The 20835-nt window shown below is 46.3% G+C and overlaps 1 protein-coding gene across 1 annotated transcript in view; it reads right to left on the minus strand.

Annotated features, from left to right (window-relative positions):
* Positions 1-4391: 4391 nt before the first annotated feature.
* Positions 4392-20835, minus strand: part of lrrc4ba (leucine rich repeat containing 4Ba) — a 55090-nt gene continuing 38646 nt past the window's right edge. The window contains 12 exon segments of the mRNA XM_070439268.1: positions 4392-7888; positions 7890-7979; positions 7982-8211; positions 8214-8561; positions 8564-8617; positions 8620-8730; positions 8733-8777; positions 8780-8878; positions 8881-9029; positions 9031-9188; positions 10847-11055; positions 11058-11360. Of these exon segments, the coding sequence (XP_070295369.1) occupies positions 7241-7888; positions 7890-7979; positions 7982-8211; positions 8214-8561; positions 8564-8617; positions 8620-8730; positions 8733-8777; positions 8780-8878; positions 8881-9029; positions 9031-9188; positions 10847-11055; positions 11058-11091 (2175 nt within the window). The 5' untranslated portion in view covers positions 11092-11360 and the 3' untranslated portion in view covers positions 4392-7240.

Here is a 20835-nt window from a genome sequence, read left to right on the forward strand (position 1 = left end):
ACTGGCCCTCCATAGGGTGCAGCGGAGCAGACCGCCATTTGCACTTCAAAGCTTTGTAATGTACGCTATGGCCGCCGCCCAGCTTCAAACAAACATCAGACACAGTAGAGTGTGAATATGATGGCGAGCCAAGGCGCCCATAAACTGTAAATCTGTGTGCTGTGTTGCTGTGGAGAAGAGGAGAGCAGAGTAGCAGAGGGGGGTGAATGTGTGTTGCTGTTGGGAGACTTGACTGCGAGCTTGTCCTCTGAGAGGAGAGGAGCTGCTGGCTCAGCACATCCTTTAATAGTCGCCGATGGTTCAGGACATTCCGATATGAATCCAACAACTCCACAACACATCCCCGAACAACAGGGAAGGTTCCCGAGCATTGCAGGGGACGTCAGAGTGTTCTAGAACATCTGTCATAAGCGGTTCCAATTCTCAAGTCTGGAACACTTTGGATTAGGGGAGTCAATTTCTCTCATCTAGAACTTCCAAAAACAAGGATCTTAATGTTCTAGAACCTTCAGAATGAAGTGTTCCATAATGTTCCTTCTCAGAACAGGGTGTTCAAAGACATGACGAACAGTGTCCCAGCTGAATACCACAGCTACGGTGTGCTCAGGAAGGCCTAGCCTGATGACCAGATCCATTATGCTGGACTCCACAATTAGAGGCTTTTCAGCATGTCCCTTTAGAGTGTTGGAGTAACAGTGATGACTGCTCCCTGTTAAAGGAGAATTTTGCTTTTTTGCAACCAAATCTCTATTTTTGATGTAAATGGCATGTTATAGAAGTGTCCAGTTTGCAGAAACGGATGAGCTCTCAAAATAGTGATGCAGGTCTTTAGATGTTATATACTGAGAGCTTTGCCGTTCCTAAAATAACGTATATGGTTGTTTTTGTTCATGTTTTTCCAGAGCCCCCTTACGGGGATGAGGAAGTGAATCACTGGTTGGGGTAAGTTTCTCAAAAACAAATGAAATCTAAATAATAGTAGTTTTGGTTGTTAAAAATAAAACTTCCCCTGATATGAACCTCTCCGCCTGAGGTTGCCTGACCTCTAGCACAGAACAGTTATCGACAGAAGATGAAGTCATCCACGATGAGACACCGCTAATCTCCCCCGCGTCACAGCACGCTAACCCTCACGTCAGCCACCCAAGTCAACCAAAACGGACATCTTGTGACAGAGGACATGGTTGTCAAGGAAACAATGAAATAAGCCATATGTTAAATGTCTCTCTGTTCTCAAATGAAGGACACCTTCACAGAACACAAAGCCCCAGCCTCTGAACCGCAGCCCTGCTGGGATCTGGCGAGAGGTTTGTGTTAAGCCCACCGCACAAAGACACACATCATTAATAAAGCCCATTTCAATCAATCATTCACAATCATTCAGTCAGTCAATGTCAGTCAGTCAATCCGCAAATGTGTGTGCGCTCATGCCTATATGTGCTTGTGCGTGTGTATGTGCACACGTACGTATGTGTGCTCCTACGTATGTGTGTAGGCAACAGGGAGGTCTGTTTGATAAGTGGCTGCAGGCTCTTGTACAAATCACACGGATGGCGCAGACTGACGTCCATGAGCATCTGATCTCAACCTCCACAAAACCTCACAGGGAGAATATGGACAGGAAATACTCTGAGCCAGCACCACACGCACAACCAGAATAACCAAGAGAGCATCTAAACACCAGCCTCGTAGAAGTAGACTTSCTTAAAAYCCATCTAAAGACCGACTGGCGYCATAGTAATAAAATCCCCCACTGRCTACTAGTCTGACAATGACGTAAAGTTAAACTAGGAGACTAGAGACTACAGACACACAGATCTGCATCTGAACGTACCACCGTCTCAGTCGCCATCATCATCATCATCATCATCATAATGTGTGACAATAGAAGCTGCAAGGTTTCTCTGGGTCTGTATTCATAGGCCATCTGATGGCCATTAAAAAATATGATAGCAATAATAATGCTTATAAATTACAGCGGTTTGACACTTCTGGCCTTGACAACTGGGAGGAGCATTTGCATTTGGCGCTGGAGCGTACGCATCATTGACACTATGAGTATCAATAATGTAGCGGCTCCACTGTCGTTTCACAACTATTTTTAAATGGTTGGGTGACAGAATTAAATTAAACTCTACGCGGGAAGATAACAATTGACTAATTCTATGGCTTACATCTGTTCACCACCCACATATGGGACCAGCGCCAATGGTGGACCTGGCTGGTTCCCTAAAGGTGTTGTCTCACCTAAACCTAAACAAGGCTATGCTCACCTCAAGCTCAAATAAGGCCCCTGAAACATGACTATCTAAAAACACAAAGATCACCTCCCAACTCTTTAGCTCTTTGTGTCGCACTGCTTTGCTTTATCTTGTCCAGGTCGCAGTTGTAAATGAGAACTTGTTCTCAACTGGCCTACCTGGTTAAATAAAGGTGACATAAAAAAACTGCTCTGATCAGAACACAGCAGGTTCTACCAATTAAGATAATTAAAATCACATCCTAAATATATCAAAAGCCTGATTAATATTGTCTCATTAGACCAGGACCTGAGCTAGAACAGCCAAACATGTCAAGATAACCGAGGCCATCGGCCCCTGTCCAATTAGGAAACACTATAGCCTTGATTGGCTGGTTTAACAGTGAGGATAACTAGGGCAGTGTGACACGCAACTTGACCACAAGCTCGTAACCTCAGATTGACTACGAGTTGAGAGAGGCAGAGGCCAGTGGAATGCTAAAGAGACTGGCCGTGATAGAGCAGACCTTTGATCTCTTGTGCTTATCCCAATAGGCAGAGGGGAGAGGGGGGGGGGAAACCCTGCTTAACTAGAAATCCCGTTTTTACTTAAAGTGTCAGTGAGAGGATCATAGAACAGCCTGGAGCAGAGGGAAACAGACAGAGAACTGCTTTAAACTGGGGATTTAAAATGGAGGTCTGACTGGCCCCCTCCCTCCTTCTCTCTCTCTCTCTCTCTCTCTGCATCCTCTTTACACAACCCACACATTACATACACTCACCTAGCAGGCGCATGCACACACACACTGATATAGCTGCATTCTAAATAATGGAAACAATATCAAGTTGCCATAGTAATCGAAAATACTACTGTAGGTACCGTAACTGAACGCACACACACACACACACACACACACACACACTTGACTTATTCTCTGAATGGTTGAGCGAGCGGGTCTCTTCCTGCACAGTAAACACAGCGTTTCCATTAGTGTTAAGTGTGTGTTCAGTGCTGTGTGACTCAGTCACTGCAGTGATGTTACTGGGACTGTGGGGCACTGGCAAAACTTGTTCTGCCACTACACCTTTCTAACTTGGCTCTTCTCTGTGACACTTCATAAGGCTTCATAATGCTTTCTGAGGTGACAAAACCTCAGAGTCACATCCAGAGTACTGGGGGAATAGTTGTTGTCACAACCACTGAACACACACACACACATGAATATGTAAATAACTAGTGAGGGGATTAAAGATCCCTGGTGTTGGGAAAATAAATATGTTAATAACTGGTGCATGGGATATGAGTGTTAATCACAAGTGCAAGGTACATGAATACGTTCAGCACTGGTGTAGGAATATGCAGCTGACATGTAGAAGTGATATAGACGATGTAAATCACTGCATAAGTAAATCAAAAGTGTGTGTAGATGATATAGATACAGGATGTAAGTCACTGGAATATGTTCATTATTTCCATGAGCAACATGAATGTGTAAATCACTTGCTTAAGCGCCGTGAAAAAATATAAATATCTATTGTGAGGACCATGGATATGTTAATAGCCTTCTATACTGCCTGTTCCCTCATATTTGCATCAGAAACCAAAATCAAGATGCTATGATGAGGACTGTCGCAGCTGCAACAGTTGCCAGGGAAACCTGGTGGCCGGAACCTGTAGGGACATTGTGTTAGGATATGGGCACACTGTGAAAGGTGATTTGCTACTGTTAGAAGAACACTGGCCGGCTTGTAGAGAGATATGTTGTCTTAAAGGAACATGATTGACAGGGGGCATCGGGCACCATATGAGGTGCAAGCTGTGACGCTGTTTGGCGCATTATTCTGAGGGTAGGTGGTCATGGAAACAGGGTGTTGACTTAGCGAAATCACACTCGGAGCACTGATAGCTATGACATTCTGAAAATCACAGAGTGAGAGAGAGCGTGAGCAAGCTTGTAAATCAAAGCAGGAWCTATCCTGTCCTCCGTGTGCAGGAAAAGACCCCKCGCCGGCCATTYCACATTCTGTGTGTCTCATCTCAAGCACAGCTGTATTAGCCAAAGGGATACACACCARAAGTGATATTTCAATTAAATGGAAMAAAACACMAAAAAACTAATGCCACCAAGTTTCACAGAGTTCAACCGCCATTTTGTGTGCCAGGTATTTTAATTTYTCAATGTGACTTCTGCTGACAGAACATCTTTCAGAATTATAACCAGTGTAATTAGCGAATTATAATAACAATAACAATATTACAATTGAGATAACACTTGATTTAAAAAAAGATCAAAAGGAAATAATCAAACTAGATAAAAAAACAAAATGAAAAAACACTTAATAGCTTTTTTAAAGAGATCTATACGTTTCTATATTTTTCATTTATTTGTCCTTTTCCTTAAAAAAAAAAAATCACCCATCACCATTTGATTCATCTAGGCTTTCTGTCTCTTTCATTGAATAGGTTTCTCTTACCTTTCAAATGCTTCAAAATGCTGTCCTCCTTTAGCTCCCTGCTGCCATGAATTCCATTCACACATGAGAACACTGAGTTCTGATATAATCCTCTGCAAACGAGCAGTCTTCGACAAAGGTTCATGTCCTGTCTTTTACACAACAGAATAAAATGAGAGGTCCTGATCGGCTGAGACTGGTGTTGTTGTACAAAACAGAGGAGTTTCTGAGGAGGCATGGGCTGTGAGGATGCCATGTGGGAGTAGCCATTTTGAGGACCATGTATTTCCTGTTTCTGCAGGTTGGTGTTTGGTGGAACACAGTCCATCCCCTGTTGTTGGAGTCAATATGGTGGTTGAAGGGATCGTCATCGTTCCATGTGTAATCAAATCATTCCCCACTGGATCAATTATAAACATCCCTTTCATAAGGATGTACTAGGCTGCTCTGCCACCTATACACTGACTGTACAAAACAWTAGGAACACCWGCTCTTTCCATGATAGACTGACCAGGTGAAGACTATGATCCCTTATTGATATCACCTGTTAAATCCACTTCAAYCAGTGTAGATGAAGGGGAGGAGACAGGTTAAAGACAGWTTTTTAAGCCTCGAGACAATTGAGACATGGATTGTGTATGTGTGCCATTCAGAGGGTGAATTTGAACGGGRTATGGTAGTAGGTGCCAGGCGCACYGGTTTGAGTGTGTCAATAGCTGCAACACTGCCGGGTTCTTCAAGCTCAACAGTTTCCCGTGTGTTTCAAGAATGGTCCACCACCCAAAGAACGTCCAGCCAACTTGACAACTGTGGGATGCATTGGAGTCAACATGGCCCAGCATCCCTGTGGAACRCTTTTAACACCTTGYAGTCCATTCCCCGACCAATTGAGGCTGTTCTKAGGGCRAAATGGGGTTCAACTCAAWATTAGGAAGGTGTTCCTAATGTTTTGTACACTCAGTGTATGATAATAAYAAYAATAATARTAATAATAATAGTAATAATGATGATAATTATWATAATMATTTGTTCTCAATATCATGATATATTGCATACAGATATACTGARTGCATGAAGTTGAAACSGATCACATTGCAATTTTAGATATTACCACTTGAATCAGAGAGCATGCTAAACCTATATCTGCTTTWAAGAGCTATCTACAGTATACGGTTGATAAGCATTTACTGAATTATTATAATTATCATCATTATCATCATTACAATATCCATATTGTTTGTATCTAAGGGTGAAGTTTTGTAATCATATGTTCTCATTAAATGGAGAGTAAAGATCCCCCTTCTCCAACGACCCTGTTTATGTAAATGTGGCATGAGAGAGAACGCTTTGTGATGCYACAAAACTTGAAGCCAAAATAAATTCAATCAAACACTGTGCCAGTTTCCAATTTGAGCTCTTGCTCATCCACAGCCTCCACTACAGTATGTCCCTTTCCAGCACAGAATGTCGGCCATCTTGTTTCTAGCCAAACAAAGTTTTCATAGTGATGACCGCTATGACAGCAGTTCATATAYTCTTCAGAAGYTGTGGCTATTTAGTCAGAAACTTGGTWAAGATTCTTCATAATTTATTTCTTCGAATGAAAATATATTTATATATAATATGTACTTTCACAGTTTATTTGTATCTTTCGTAGTCCTTTTTGCTATTACATTTTTTTTTTACGACGATTCACTCCATATACCTTCCTCTCCTTTAAAGAGAGTAGCCAGTCAGGTGTGAAAGAGGGGAGAAAGTGAGATTGAGCCCACTAAGTAAAACACAACCGGTGTTGATGTTGTTTCCTCTTCCTACACATTGCTTGTTGTCCGACACTAAACTGTGTTCTGCTCAATGGTTTACTTTCTGTGCTGTTCCACAGAGTGCGTCTGGGCAGCCCTGTACTGCTCTGACACAGTCCCAAACACTTATCCGCCTACTTCAACAGAGTGACTCAGATCTTATCTCTATATATACACATGGTGACTTGGATTGTATCTGATAATATACGAGGTGATCTGTATTTAGTTATAACCATGGTGATTCTTATTGTGTCTGAGTATTGAACCTGGTCACCTGATTCAGTCTGGGAATGCTGCGGATGGATATATAGATTGCGAGGGCTTTTACTTTGGCACAGATATGCGCAAGTTTGGCACATAGTTGTCAATCTCATAATGCACTGTGTATGTGTTAGCTGATAGAATGTTCCTGTCCTTGTGTCGGGCTGTGTGTGTGTCTGTGTGTGTCTTGGAGTGTCTCAGAAGATGTTAATGCTTGGACGGGTGTTGAGCAGACACAGTAGAGGTGTGAGAACAATCTCTTCTCTCTCTCGCTCTCTTTGTCTCTCTCTCTCTCTCTCTCTCTCACTCTCTATGCACTAACCATACAAAGCAGTGTCTATGTAATATTTCATATTCTGCCTGCCTACACTTTCTATCGAAATATGGCCATGGGGATAGTACAATCAGACTCCTCTCTCTCCCTCCATCTCCCTGTTTTCTGTCTCTTCATCTCTCTCTTTTTCCATCTGTCTCTCTCTTTCTCTCAGATCTGAGTCTCTTGCACATTCTCCTTGGAGCCACTCTTGAAGAGCAGAGGCTCGATCTGAGGSTTCTGGCCTTTCCCCATGAGCCCCTTCAGAGAGCTGTGGATGCCCAGCTGGGGCAGGGGCACAGGGGAGGGCAGCGAGCCACCCGTGGGGGTGCCACCGCTGGTGGAGGTRTGCCCCTGTGCGCAGGAGTTGGGGGTGCTCTGGGTCTGGGAACAGGGGGAGAGGGAGGGGTTGTTGTTGTTGTTGAGGCCCATGCCCAGGCCCATCATGTTGTTGTTGAAGTGGTGGGCCTTGTAGTAGTGGTTGAGGTGCTCCTGTCTGGCCAGGTTGGGCAGGTTGACCATCTCCGGGTGATGCATCCTCAGGCTCTGCCCTCCTCCTACTCCTCCCCCTCCSCCTCCATCCCGAGAGACGGTGCCGCCCCCTGAGATGCCGCTCCCACGTCCACCGGCACCGGCACCAATCTCGTCCTCCACGTTGATGATYTCGATGGCGCGGGCGGGGCCGTGGTGCTTGTGCAGCTGGTGCTGCTTCCTCAGCTTGTAGAAGACCACCAGCATCACGGCTGCCATGAAGGTAATGGCCACGAAGCAGCCAATGATGATCTTGGTGGTCTTCATCACGTCATCAAGGCCAGAATACGCCCGTCTCGGCAGTGATGGGCACAGTAAAGGTGGGCCGGGTGGCCCGGGACGAGGACAAGGACCAGGCTGACAGGGAGGAGGCGGTGGTAGGGAGCCCCCCCTCCACTGGTGGCCAGACGGGGTAATGACGTATGACTCGTTGTGGCTGTTCATGACGCCCGCGTAGACTGTCGGGCCCTCGTTGGGCTCCACCGTCTCCACGGTGACAGTAGTGAAGTAGCTGACGCCAACGTCGGCGGCAGTGACATTAAGCACGGCGGTTGCCGTGGTGTTGCCAGCTGAGTTGGTCACCATGCAGGTGTACTGACCCGTGTCCCTCAGGTGACGTTGGTAAAGTTGAGCGTACCGTCGTGCAGCACGGAGATCCGGACCCGGTAGGAGCCGTGGGTCATCAGGGTGCCGTTGGGCGTGAGCCAGTTGACCGAGGTCATGGTGGTGCCCGTGCGACACTTCAGCTCTGCAGCCATGCCCTCGGTAACGTTGAGGTCGGTGGGCGGCTCCACGATGACGGGAGCGTAGCAGGTGAAGTGGCTCTGGTCCAGCTCCCCGATGTACCTGCCCTTCAGGCCGGGGGGAGCGTGGCAGCGGGCGCAGCATGTAGTGTTACTGGGCACCGTCTCCTTCAGCCACCAGCTGAGCCACAGCACGTCACAGTTGCACACCCAGGGTTGTGGTTGAGGTGCACCCGCTCCAGCTGGTGCAGCGGGGTGAAGAGGTCATGGGGAGCGAGTGCAGGGAGTTGTGGGAAAGGTTGAGCTCCTCCAGGTTCTTCAGGTCGTCGAAGGCGTTGCGCTCGATGACCTTCACTTGCGAGTGCATGAGCCACAGCTTACGGAGGACACCAGGCCCTGGAAGGAGCCAGGCCGGATGATCTCCAGACGGTTCCAGACAGCTCCAGCTCCTCCAGACGCACCAGGGCCGTCAGGTTGGGGATGTCCTTCAGACCACACTTGCCCAGGTTCAGGTAGCGCAGGTTGACCAGGCCACGAAGGCGGCGTCTGAGATGTAGTCCAGCTTCTTGAGCTCTCCCAGGTCCAGCCGGCGCAGCGAGGGCACGCGGTGGAAGGCGTAGCCCGGCAGCGTCTCGATGGGGTTGTTCCGTAACCACAGCTCCCGCAGCTTGCTGAGGTACTCAAGGCCTGTGAGGGGACAGGGTGAGGCGGTTGTCGAACAGCTCCAGCGTATTGAGGTTGGGCAGGCCATTGAATGCTCCCACCTCAATCTGACTGATTTTGTTCTTAGACAGCTGCAGGATCTCAAGGTGCCTCAAGTGCTTGAAGGTGTCTGACTTGATAACCTGGTGGGGAGAGAGGGAGAGGGAGAATGTTAATATCTCACAACATGAAGAGTGACTAGACTGTGTAAACAGGGTGCAGCTCCAGTGGCTGTGACAGCTGGGTAGAGTGTGAAAGCAATAGCACAGGTGTGAATGCAGGGACACTATCGGAACATTACCATAATGTTTTACAAACATGAACATCAACTCAAATCTTACAGCGAGAGAAAACGAAAAACTTCAAATCACTGATATGAGCCAAATTAAAATTCACAACACTACAAAACAATTATGAACACAGAGGCTGAAATTATTAATTGTGGTGTATCCGTTTTGGTAAATGAACAGACATGGTTGTTTTTCTCAGAGAGAAGATGTTTGCTGGTGCACTTGGACTGGGTGGGCCCCTGGACACCCCACACCAGTATCTGGGCTGTCCAAACGGAGCTCATTTGGCCAGGCATCAGACACACAGCTAGTGAGCAGGACTAAAATCCCTTTAAATCTATTTGTTTTTTTTATTTAACCTTTATTTAACTAGGCAAGTCATCTATGGCTGTGTGAGATATGTGTGGGCAATGCTCTCAGTGAGGGAGGCAGTGAGAAGCTCTGGAGCAGGCCACTGCATCCTCCTTATGTGGAGCAGGAGGGGGAGGGTGATAGGGAGGGTGGGGGTGTTTAAGAGGGGAGTGGGAGCTGTCAAAGCTTTACTCTCAGGGTACTTGGGGGAGAGAAGAGAAAATAAGCCAGAGAATCTAGGATGCCTCCAGGTGTTTCAATATTTTTAGATTTTTAATCATTTCAAGTGGGGCTTCGGGATACAACAAATCCAATCAGAATCCGTTGGCTAAGAGGGAAGTGTAATGAATAGTGTTATTATTTCTTATTTTATATTTTAACAAGCTGCAACTCTTTAACTCGTAAGACCAAACCATGAGGGTTGATGTTCCCTTTTATTCTGTAGCCATCATATACAGTTCAATCATCTGCCTTTCTGACTGAGATAGAATGGCTGTTTGTCCACTTCCTCTCTCTGCAGTCACTTTACTGATTTGCCACAAACTTTGCCAAAACTAATGAGCATTAGCCTAAAACACTCTGTATCCAAATTCACAAAATGGACTTAGTGTATTCAGCAACCTCGTGTCGTGTCTGTGAAGTTGTCTAGACATTTCTAGTGTGCAGCACATTTCTGAGCGCAAAGTTCCTAAATACATCAACTGAAAACAGGCGGGATTGTATCTATGACACGGCTGACATGCTGAGGAAGTTCACATTGGGAAGCTGGGGTTAAATGGAGTGTCCCAGTGCAGCTGTAAAACCACAACAACTAGCTTGGGGTTCTGACATACAATCTGCTAACACATGTGTTCCTGTTTTTGTGCTGTTTGCTGTGTTACTGTTTGATTTCCATATTAACATGACCTCCATTTGAATTGCAAAACGGTTGGGAACACTTGCAGAACATGGCATGTTATTTCCATGGTAATTATGAGTGAATGACAGGTAATTACATTGAAACAAGTATATAAAAACAGGCATTTACATAATGCTTACCAACATGCAGTACAAGCACACACACACACTCATGCATGGGCATGCACGCACACAAACACACAGACACAGTCAAACAAAAGAAATGAACATAGTGGATAATGCTCAGTACAGTCCATATTTACCTCTATTGAATTCTCTTGCAGGTTGAGGTATCGTGTGTTGACTGATATGCTCTCAGGCACCCCATCCAGACTCTGTCTCGTACAGATGACTCGACTGGCCTGATTGGAGCAGCTGCAATGGGTGGGGCAGGGGGAGGCGGCCCCTACAAATTCTGGCCCAGAGAGGAGGAGCCGCAGTAGCAGCTGGACCAATAGGAGGAGGAGGGGGGAGGGCAGGGAAGGCAGGTCACCGTGGTGTTGCGCATGGCAACGTGGACATGACCCTGCCCTTTCTCCGAAGATGTTGATCCCAAGATGATGGATTCCTGAACCAGTTGACTTTGCTTAGTTTCTCTAGTGGCAATTTGTTCCTTTTAATGTTTCATTTTTAAAGGTGTTTTATCTTCCGTCTATCTCTGTTTTTTCCAGGGGGGTTTAACAGAAATATGTGCATAAACAGATGTTACTCCGTCTAGGGATTTGAGTGGGGCCTTTGAGAAGAATCCACGAGTTCTGTGAAAGAGAGAGAGAGTTACTGTGAAGAGAGAGAGAGAGAGAGAAGAAGAGAGAGAGAAGAGAGAGAGAGAGAGAGAGAGAGAGAGAGAGAGAGAGAGAGAGAGAGAGAGAGAGAGAACACAGATATTAGAAATAGTACAGTATATCATGCTCCTCCAATTGTTTAGAAACATTTACACTGAGCAGAGCTGATGGAAAATAAAATATTCTTCCAGGTATATGTTATTCTGAAAGGACTGTGAATCCTGTGCATAACTTGAGAAGCCTTAAAAAGGTGTGTGTCATTGCTCATTAGTAAAGGTCAAGTCTTACAGCAAATCACTATAGTGACCAGCAGTGTCATCATACAATAGACATCTTTACAATATTGCAACTCTGGATCATACATTTCAGGTTACTGTCCGCCCTTGGAATGAAAAGTAATATTGTAATCCTAACACTCATGACTATGTTATTCATGAATTGGTTCTACAGTATATGCACTCACGCGTTCAAGACAACAGTTCTCAGGACGACAGTACAATACCAATAATATTGTTTAAAGAGATTCTCTGGTACTTTTGTATACTTTTCAGCCAGTAGTTCTGAAAGTAAAGCTCACGATCCAAAAGTGGTCCCTGAAAATTGCGTACTACGTCACATACTGTTTGAGCAGATATGTGCACCATGTCATTGCTCTCTCTCTCTCTCTGTGTGTGCCTCTTGCTAGCTGTCACTCAAATGGCGAGGGGCTGAAGCTCATTGGCTAGAACTTGAATTGCTAGGGGGCTGGCCCACAAGGGGGAAAATGTAGGGAAATGGCGCAGCACAGCTTTAAAACTAGGGATTTCGTGGCTAATTGAGGTAAGACAGTAATTCTGCTCATATATTATGCATATATGAACTACACATTGACACATCCAGCCCAAAGCGGGAGATTTAAAAAATACTTAGTAATCGCCAAAGTTCCGGAGCATGTCTTTAAATCCCAGTGTCCAAACACTGAGTTGTGACTTCAACCCAAATCCTCTCTCTATTAGCATTGCACGGGTATTGGGTTGACAGTACTAATTCTATTTCCATACTGGCTCTGCATTACATGCTCTAGGGGCCACAGAATGGTGGTGAAGGGTGCAGTCTTCCTTAACACTGATAGATGGTTAACTCTACCCAGGCTCCTGGAGCCAGCGAAGGAGAATTGCTCTCCCTCTGCAGGTCATTTAGACGTGAATAACCTTAACTAAGGGCATACAGTCCACTATTATTAATGATGATGGCTGTAATGATGGGACTCTGACACGCAAATACATTTCACACGCTTGGCATTCACACTTGGCTCAGGGAAAAAAACAAGAGAGATTGAGAGAGAGAGAAAGGGAGAGAGAGGGATTATTAATCTGATAGATGACTGTACAGCTGAAGGAGAGAAGGGAATTATCAACACACAGTAATAGATGAAAACTGAACAGTTGCAGAGAGGCAATGGGAGAGCGAAGGAGGGGGGAAGTGAAAGAGTGAAAGAGAGAGAAGAAGAAAGGGAGAGAGAGAAAGAACAAGAGTTGGGCAAAGTGGGAGAGAGAGATAGTGAAACAGAGAGAGATATGAGAGAGAGGGTAGAGTGAGCAAGAGATTGGGGAGAAGGGAGAGAGAGATAGTGAAACAGAGAGAGAGATGAGAGAGAGGGGTAGAGAAAGAACAAGAGATTGGGGATAGAGGGAGAAAGAGAGGGAGATAAGATAGATGGATGGAGTAGAGGAAGTGTGAGGGATGCTAAAGGGACAAAAGCAGAGGAGAGAGAGATGGGGGGGTAGAGAAAGAACAAGATATTGGGGATAGAGGGAGATAAAGGTAGATGGATGGAGTAGAGGGAGTGAGAGGATGCTAGAGGGACAGAAGCAGAGGAGAGAGAGAAATAGTTGGGGGAATGAAAAAGAGAATGTTCGTAGAGAGAGGAAAAAGATGGAGTAAGAAAAAAATAAAGATTAAAAAGCAGGAGGGAAAAATAGAGAGAGCATTAATATGAATAACCTCAGAGAGAGGGGAGAGAGAAGATTAGAGATAGATTAGAGATTAGAGATAGATAGATAGAGGGAGGGAGGGAGGGAGGGAGGGAGGGAGGAGGGAGGGAGGGAGGGAGGGAGGGAGGGAGGGAGGGAGGGAGGAGGGAGGGAGGGAGGGAGGGAGGGAGGGAGGGGAGGAAAGACAAGACTCAATAGAGAGATGAATATAAAGTAGACAGAGATGAGGAGAGGAGGACAACAACACAGAGATGCATATAAAACAGAGAGAGCAATGGAGAGATGGAGGGGAAAGACAATACAGAAGAATGAATAAAAAAAAGATGGAGATGGGTGAACAGAAGAGATTTCTCTCACTGAACGGTAGATGAGTAGGGAAAGAGAGAAGGAGAAAGAGAGAGGGAGCAAAAGAGGGGTGAGATTGATCCATAATTTGTACGCAGAGTGCAATGATATTAAAACACAAACAAGGACACCGTGATAAATCATATCTCCAGCACCATCTCTGTGTGATAGAAGTGAACAGGACACAGGTCCGGTCCTGACCTGCTGCTGCTGGGACCGTCACAGCTCTAGACCAGAACCAGTTGGATACTGGGACAGTCACAGATCTAGACCAGAACCAGGTACTGGGTACTGGGACCGTCACTCACAGCTCAGACCAGAACCAGTAGGGTACTGGCACAGTCACAGCTCTAGACCAGAACCAGTAGGGTACTGGGACAGTCACAGCTCTAGACCAGAACCAGTAGGCTCTAGACCAGAACCAGTAGGGTACTGGACCATCACGACTCTAGACCAGAACCAGTCGGATACTGGGGACAGTCACAGCTCTAGACCAGAACCAGTAGGATACTGGGACAGTCACAGCTATAGACCAGAACCAGTCGGATACTGGGACAGTCACAGCTCTAGACCAGAACCATAGTGATACTGGGACAGTCACAGCTATAGACCAGAACCAGTAGGATACTAGGACAGTCACAGCTCTAGACCAGAACCAGGGATACTGGACCATCACGACTCTAGACCAGAACCAGTAGGATACTGGGACAGTCACAGCTCTAGACCAGAACCAGTAGGATACTAGGACAGTCACAGCTCTAGACCAGAACCAGTAGGATACTGGGACCATCGCGACTCTAGACCAGAACCAGTGGGATACTTGGACAGTCACAGCTCTAGACCAGAACCAGTAGGATACTGGGACAGTCACAGCTCTAGACCAGAATCAGTAGGATACTGGGACCATCACGACTCTAGACCAGAACCAGTAGGATACTGGGACAGTCACAGCTCTAGACCAGAAACCAGTGTCACCAAAAGCACTCACAAACTTTTACAGATGCACAATCGAGAGCATCCTGTCGGGCTGGATCAACGCCTGGTACGGCAACTGCTCCGCCCAACCGTAAGGCTCTCCAGAGGGTAGTGAGGTCTGCACAACGCATCACCAGGGCAAACTACCTGCCCTCCAGGACACCTACACCACCCGATGTCACAGGAAGCCCATAAAGATCATCAAGGACAACAACCACCCGAGCCACTGCATGTTCACCCGCTATCCCAGAAGGCGAGGTCAGTACAGGTGCATCAAAGCAGGGACCGAGAGACTGAAAAACAGCTTCTATCTCAAGGCCATCAGACTGTTAAACAGCCACCACTAACATTGAGTGGCTGCTGCCAACATACTGACTCAACCCCAGCCACTTTAATAATGGAAAACGTATGTAACAAAATGTATCACGAGCCACTTTAAACAATGCCACTTAATATGTTTACATACTCTACATTACTCATCTCATATGTATATACTGTACTCTATACCATCTACTGCACTTGCCTATGCCGTTCTGTACCATTACTCATTCATATATTTTTATGTACATATTCTTCATCCCTTTACACTGTGTGTATAAGTAGTTGTTGTGAAATGTTAGGTTAGATTACTCGTTGGTTATTAATGCATTGCCGGAACTAGAAACACAAGCATTTCGCTACACTCGCATTAACTTCTGCCTAACCATGTGTATGTGACAAATAAAATTTGATTTGACTTAGGGTACTGGGACAGTCACAGCTCTAGACCAGAACCAGTAGTCACTATGGACATAACACTGCACCTTATACGGCAAGCTTCTCACAATGTTAAATACAGATAAAACGACACTCCTTGTCATGACAAAAAACATTTTTGGCATGACAAGGAATGGCAAGGAGTGGGGATGTTAGCACAAACAGACTGATATACCCAGGCTTACATCAGATTTGGTACCTCCCTGCGTTTGAGTGAAACTTTGAGGCAAAATCTCTTAGAAGCATTACCTCCACATCATATGCTGTGACATCATCACATTTTTGCTTTTTTATACTGTTCAACATACCTTGTGTCAATTGAAGCTTATCCTCAATACTGACAAAGAAAACACCATTAGTTTAGTTAATTGCAAGAAATAGACCCTGAACCTTTCACCTATTACTACCTGTCAGGGGCAAGGAGATTGAGTTGTAACCTCATATAAATATCTTGGAATTCTAATTGATGACGGCCTCTCTTTTAAATTGCATATTCAACAACTTACAAAAAAAATTGAAGCTGAAATTGGGATTTTATTTTAGGAATAAGGCCGTTTTTCTTTTGAAGCCAGAAGGAGGCTAGTATCACACTTTATGCCTTTACTAGACTATGGGATATTTTATATATGAATGCTTCCACTCAGTGTTTTGACATCAATTGACACCTTTATTTTAAACTGCAAAATCCTTACGCACCACTGCACTTTTGTATACCAGGGTGGCTGGCCTCTCTAGTCACTCGTAGGCTCAGTCACTGGTATACTTTTATTTACAAAGCCATTTGGGGTTTACTACCTTTTTATTTGGGCATTTTTATTGTTCAGAAATGTGGTAGGTACTCTCTTTTTTCGCTGGACTTTATCCTGCTAACTGTTCCAAATGTCCGAACTGAATTTGGTAAAAGGGCTTTTATGTACTCTGCGCCATCGTCTTGGAACACCTTACAAAATACTTTTAAACTGGAAGAACTTGTCCCGATTGGTGTTTTTAAATCACTGATGAAGGATTTTGAGGCTGATTCCCTGACCTGTCAATGTTTTTAATTWGCTGTTTTTGATTTTGTTATACTCTTGTGAATTCAATGGTTTTTACTTGTAGTTTTTCATGTTGTTTGTCTGTAATTTTTGTAATGACTTGGTGCTGCCTATCTTGGCCAGGACGCTCTTGAAAAAGAGATTTTAAATCTCAATGAGCCCTTCCTGGTTAAATAAAGGTTAAATAAATAAAATATACATCATCCCCATGACAGTTTCATTTAAATATTGTCTTTCAGTGCCAATCTCACAGGGGGAAAGAATCATTTAAATCTGCATTTAATGTTCTCTTCTCCATCGTGGCTATTATGTGCATCCCAGCATATGCAACATAACAACAGACTGCAGGCATTACCCTTGAAATGACAGCCAACTCCATGTTTAATTTTAGCCACCATTAGGACTGATGTAAGTACGGCAGTTATTTTGGGGAGACGACAGCTGATCCAAATCAAAGGGAGCCAAGGGAGATGGGATGAGATGTGAGGCTGAGAGAGATGCAGGCTGAGATAGTTTGGTTGCTTAGTGGGGAGTGGAGTGGAGTCCATCGAGGAACTGGAAGTAGTTGGAGTTGGCGTCTGCTTCACTGTTGTCGAACCGCTGTCATCATCAACATTTTAGTGGCCTCTGCCTGTCTCCATCTCTCTCTAGGTCACTCTCTTTCTGCTCTCTCTCTCTCTCTCTCTCCCCATGTGTTGCTGCTGTGTCCAGTGGCTGTGGAAATACTGCATTGACCTCTCAGTTTGATGAACGATTAACCTGCTACACTGACACATATTAACCCTTTGATCTCGGCTCTCTGTCTGCCTCGCAGGAGACCACTGTCGCTTCAATCCTCCCCGTTTTCTCACTTTCTCTCAATTCAAAWCTTAGCCAAGAGAGTAACCATGGTTACCTATTCACCACACTCTGCCCCTTTCTCCCTCTTTCTCTTCAGCTGTATCCCACCCTTTCCACATGCCCCTCCCCTCTGCCACTCATTAAAAAGCAACATTTTTTGAAGGTATACACAGGCACACCCATAATCACATATTCAGAAAGAAAGATGCTAACACTTAGACAGATAGCCAGTCAAACAGGTAGACAGACAGACAGACAGACATACATACATCTCCAGTGGTGCTCTGCCATCCTAACAGTTTGGAACTGGGAGCCAGCCATCAATAATGAGTGTGCAGACACCACGATGTCAGCTCAGTAGACAGAGCCCAGGCACCCAGTAGACAGACAGAGCTCCTATCTACTCTACTATCTGTATGTAGAGAGGAGACCCCTGACCTATCGGATCACTGAAGCGTTACAGATTGCACCATAGAAATGTTAAGGTCATTTTGATTGAGCCGACACATGCAGCGTTTGCCATGAATGCAGTCTCCGTTAACGCGGGAACATTGCCTTCACATTTCAATCACGCTGTAACGCTGTCCGCGATACAGATTGAATAGAGTCCCTGGCCAGGGTTAGAACACCCCAGACGGTGACAGATCACAGGCCTTCTTCTTCTTCACATGTAAACGCTATCTAATGACCTCTCCTGTTACCAACAATAAGTTAAATGTTTACAAACTAATTTTCAAGAGCTGGAGTATCATGAAACTGTTGAAAGTTAGTGCAGAGAGGTCTATGGTTTCCCCGCCCTCCCGCCTAACTTCCACAGTGAGCCCKCTCTCTGTTATCATKTGATCTACACTGAACAGCTCACAGCGGAGGACTGTAAGATATGATAAATCASCACTAACATGATTACCCCGTGTGTCTGCTGGTTAACATTGGCTGTTTTTTTACTCTCCGAACTACAAGAGTCCCCAGCCCACAATCTCTCTCTGTTTATCCCTTCTAGTGGAAAAGCAGCTCATGCAGGATAATAGTTAGAAGCCAACCCCAAAATAAAACCATGCCACCGAAGAAAAACAAAATCCCTTGATACAGTATTTATTTGAAACAACTATGTAGAGAACATTTCAAATGCTGTAACTTTAAGCTACTGATTTGTTGGCAGATATTAGCAGCAGTCTTGTTGTCTCTCTACAGTAGTACTCAGCCATAGAGGTGCTTGGTTCATGTTATTCTACATATTAAACTTCTCTGTAATCCAATAGAACGACTACACACAATCTAGCCTAAAATGTCAGGCTGATGTACTCATCCTACTTCATTTTACTCTCACAGTAGACAACTCACTGGGTAGTCTACCAGACCCCAAGCATACTCTATACAGAGGCACTTGTAAATGTTTAAAGCATTTGAATAACAGCCACAGGGTAGGGGGAGGAGGAAGAGTTGGGTAGGGTGGAGGAGAGTTGGGGTAGGGTGGAGGAGAGTTAGAGTAGGGGTGGGGGTGTATCAGGGTAGGGTTGGAGGAGAGTTGGGGTGGAGGTGTATCAGGGTAGGGGAGAGGAGAGTTGGGGTGGAGGTGGAGGCATATCAGGGTAGAGGTGGAGGCGTATCAGGGTAGGGGTGGAGGTGTATCAGGGTAGGGGTTGAGGTGTATCAGGGTAGGGTTGGAGTGTATCAGGGTAGGGGAGAGTGTTGGGGTGGAGGTGTATCAGGGTAGGGATGGAGGTGTATCAGGGTAGGGGAGGAGAAGTTGGGGTGGAGGTGTATCAGGGTAGGGGTGGAGTGTATCAGGGTAGGGAGAGGAAGAGTTGGGGTGGAAGTGCATCAGGGTAGGGATGGAGGTGTATCAGGGTAGGGGGTGGAGGTGTATCAGAGTAGGGGTGGAGGTGTATCAGAGTAGGGGTGGAGGTGTATCAGGGTAGGGGTGGAGGTGTATCAGGGTAGGGGTGGAGGTGCATCAGGGTAGGGATGGAGGTGTATCAGGGTAGGGGGGTAGGTATATCAGGGTAGGGATGGAGGTGTATCAGGGTAGGGGTGGAGGTGCATCAGGGTAGGGGTGGAGGTGCATCAGGGTAGGGTGGAGGTATATCAGGGTAGGGGTGTAGGTATATCAGGGTAGGGATGGAGGTGTATCAGGGTAGGGGTGGAGGTGCATCAGGGTAGGGGTGGAGGTATATCAGGTAGGGGTGGAGGTGTATCAGGGTAGGGGTGGAGGTGCATCAGGGTAGGGGTGGAGGTGCATCGGTAGGGATGGAGGTGTATCTCGGTAGGGATGGAGGTGTATCAGGGTAGGGGGAGGAGAGTTGGGGTGGAGGTGGAGGTGTATCAGGGTAGGGGTGGAGGTGTATCAGGGTAGGGATGGAGGTGTATCAGGGTAGGGATGGAGGTGTATCAGGGTAGGGCTAGAGGAGAGTTGGGGTGGAGTGGAACGATGTACGCTGAGAGTCGGAAAGCAAATTCAGGGAGTGAATACATTTAATTAATTAATAAATGAACAAAACGAAACACAAACAGCGCACCGACGTGAAACAGCAACAATGACAACTGAGGAAGAAACCAGGGAGTGACATATAAAGGGCAGGTATCAAGGAGGTGATGGAGTCCAGGTGAGTGGCATTATGAGCGTAACGCTGGTGACAGGTATGCGCCCTAACGAGCAGCCTGGTGACCTAGAGGCCAGGGTAAGGGTGGAGAAGGGGTGGAGGGGTGGTATGGTTAGGATGCAGGTGGAGGCTTATCAGGGTAGGGGTGAAGGAGGGGTGGAGGAGTGGTAGGGTTGGGGTGCAGGTGGAGGCGTATCAGGGTAGGGGTGAAGGAGCGGTGGAGGAGTGGTAGGGTTGGGGTGCAGGTGGAGGCTATCAGGGTAGGGGTGAGGAGCGGTGGAGGAGTGGTAGGGTTGGGGTGCAGGTGGAGGCGTATCAGGGTAGGGGTGAAGGAGCGGTGCAGGAGTGGTAGGGTTGTGGTGCAGGTGGAGGCGTATCAGGGTAGGGGTGAAGGAGCGTGGAGGAGTGGTAGGGTTGGGGTGCAGGTGGAGGCGTATCAGGGTAGGGGTGAAGGAGCGGTGCAGGAGTGGTAGGGTTGTGGTGCAGGTGGAGGCGTATCAGGGTAGGGGTGAAGGAGCGGTGGAGGAGTGGTAGGGTTGGGGTGCAGGTGGAGGCGTATCAGGGTAGGGGTGAAGGAGCGGTGGAGGAGTGGTGGGTTGGGGTGCAGGTGGGCGTATCAGGGTAGGGGTGAAGGAGCGGTGGAGGAGTGGTAGGGTTGGGTGCAGGTGAGGCGTATCAGGGTAGGGTGAAGGAGCGGTGCAGGAGTGGTAGGGTTGTGGTGCAGGTGGAGGCGTATCAGGGTAGGGATGAAGGTGGAGGAGGCTTCCTATAGGCTTCCTCTCAGTGTACATAGGTCAGCAAGGCAGTGGCATACAGGTGTAGCTTTGTTTTGCCTATTGAAAAGGTGTTCAGTCACACAGACAGTGTCTGTGTGTGTGTGTGTGTCTGTCTGTTTTTTTCAAGTTTGAAGTTGTATTAGTCAGACAGTATTGTCAGGATACACATGT

The sequence above is a fragment of the Salvelinus sp. IW2-2015 genome, unplaced genomic scaffold (assembly GCF_002910315.2).
Source record: "Salvelinus sp. IW2-2015 unplaced genomic scaffold, ASM291031v2 Un_scaffold1528, whole genome shotgun sequence".
In the NCBI taxonomy this organism is placed as follows: domain Eukaryota; kingdom Metazoa; phylum Chordata; class Actinopteri; order Salmoniformes; family Salmonidae; genus Salvelinus; species Salvelinus sp. IW2-2015.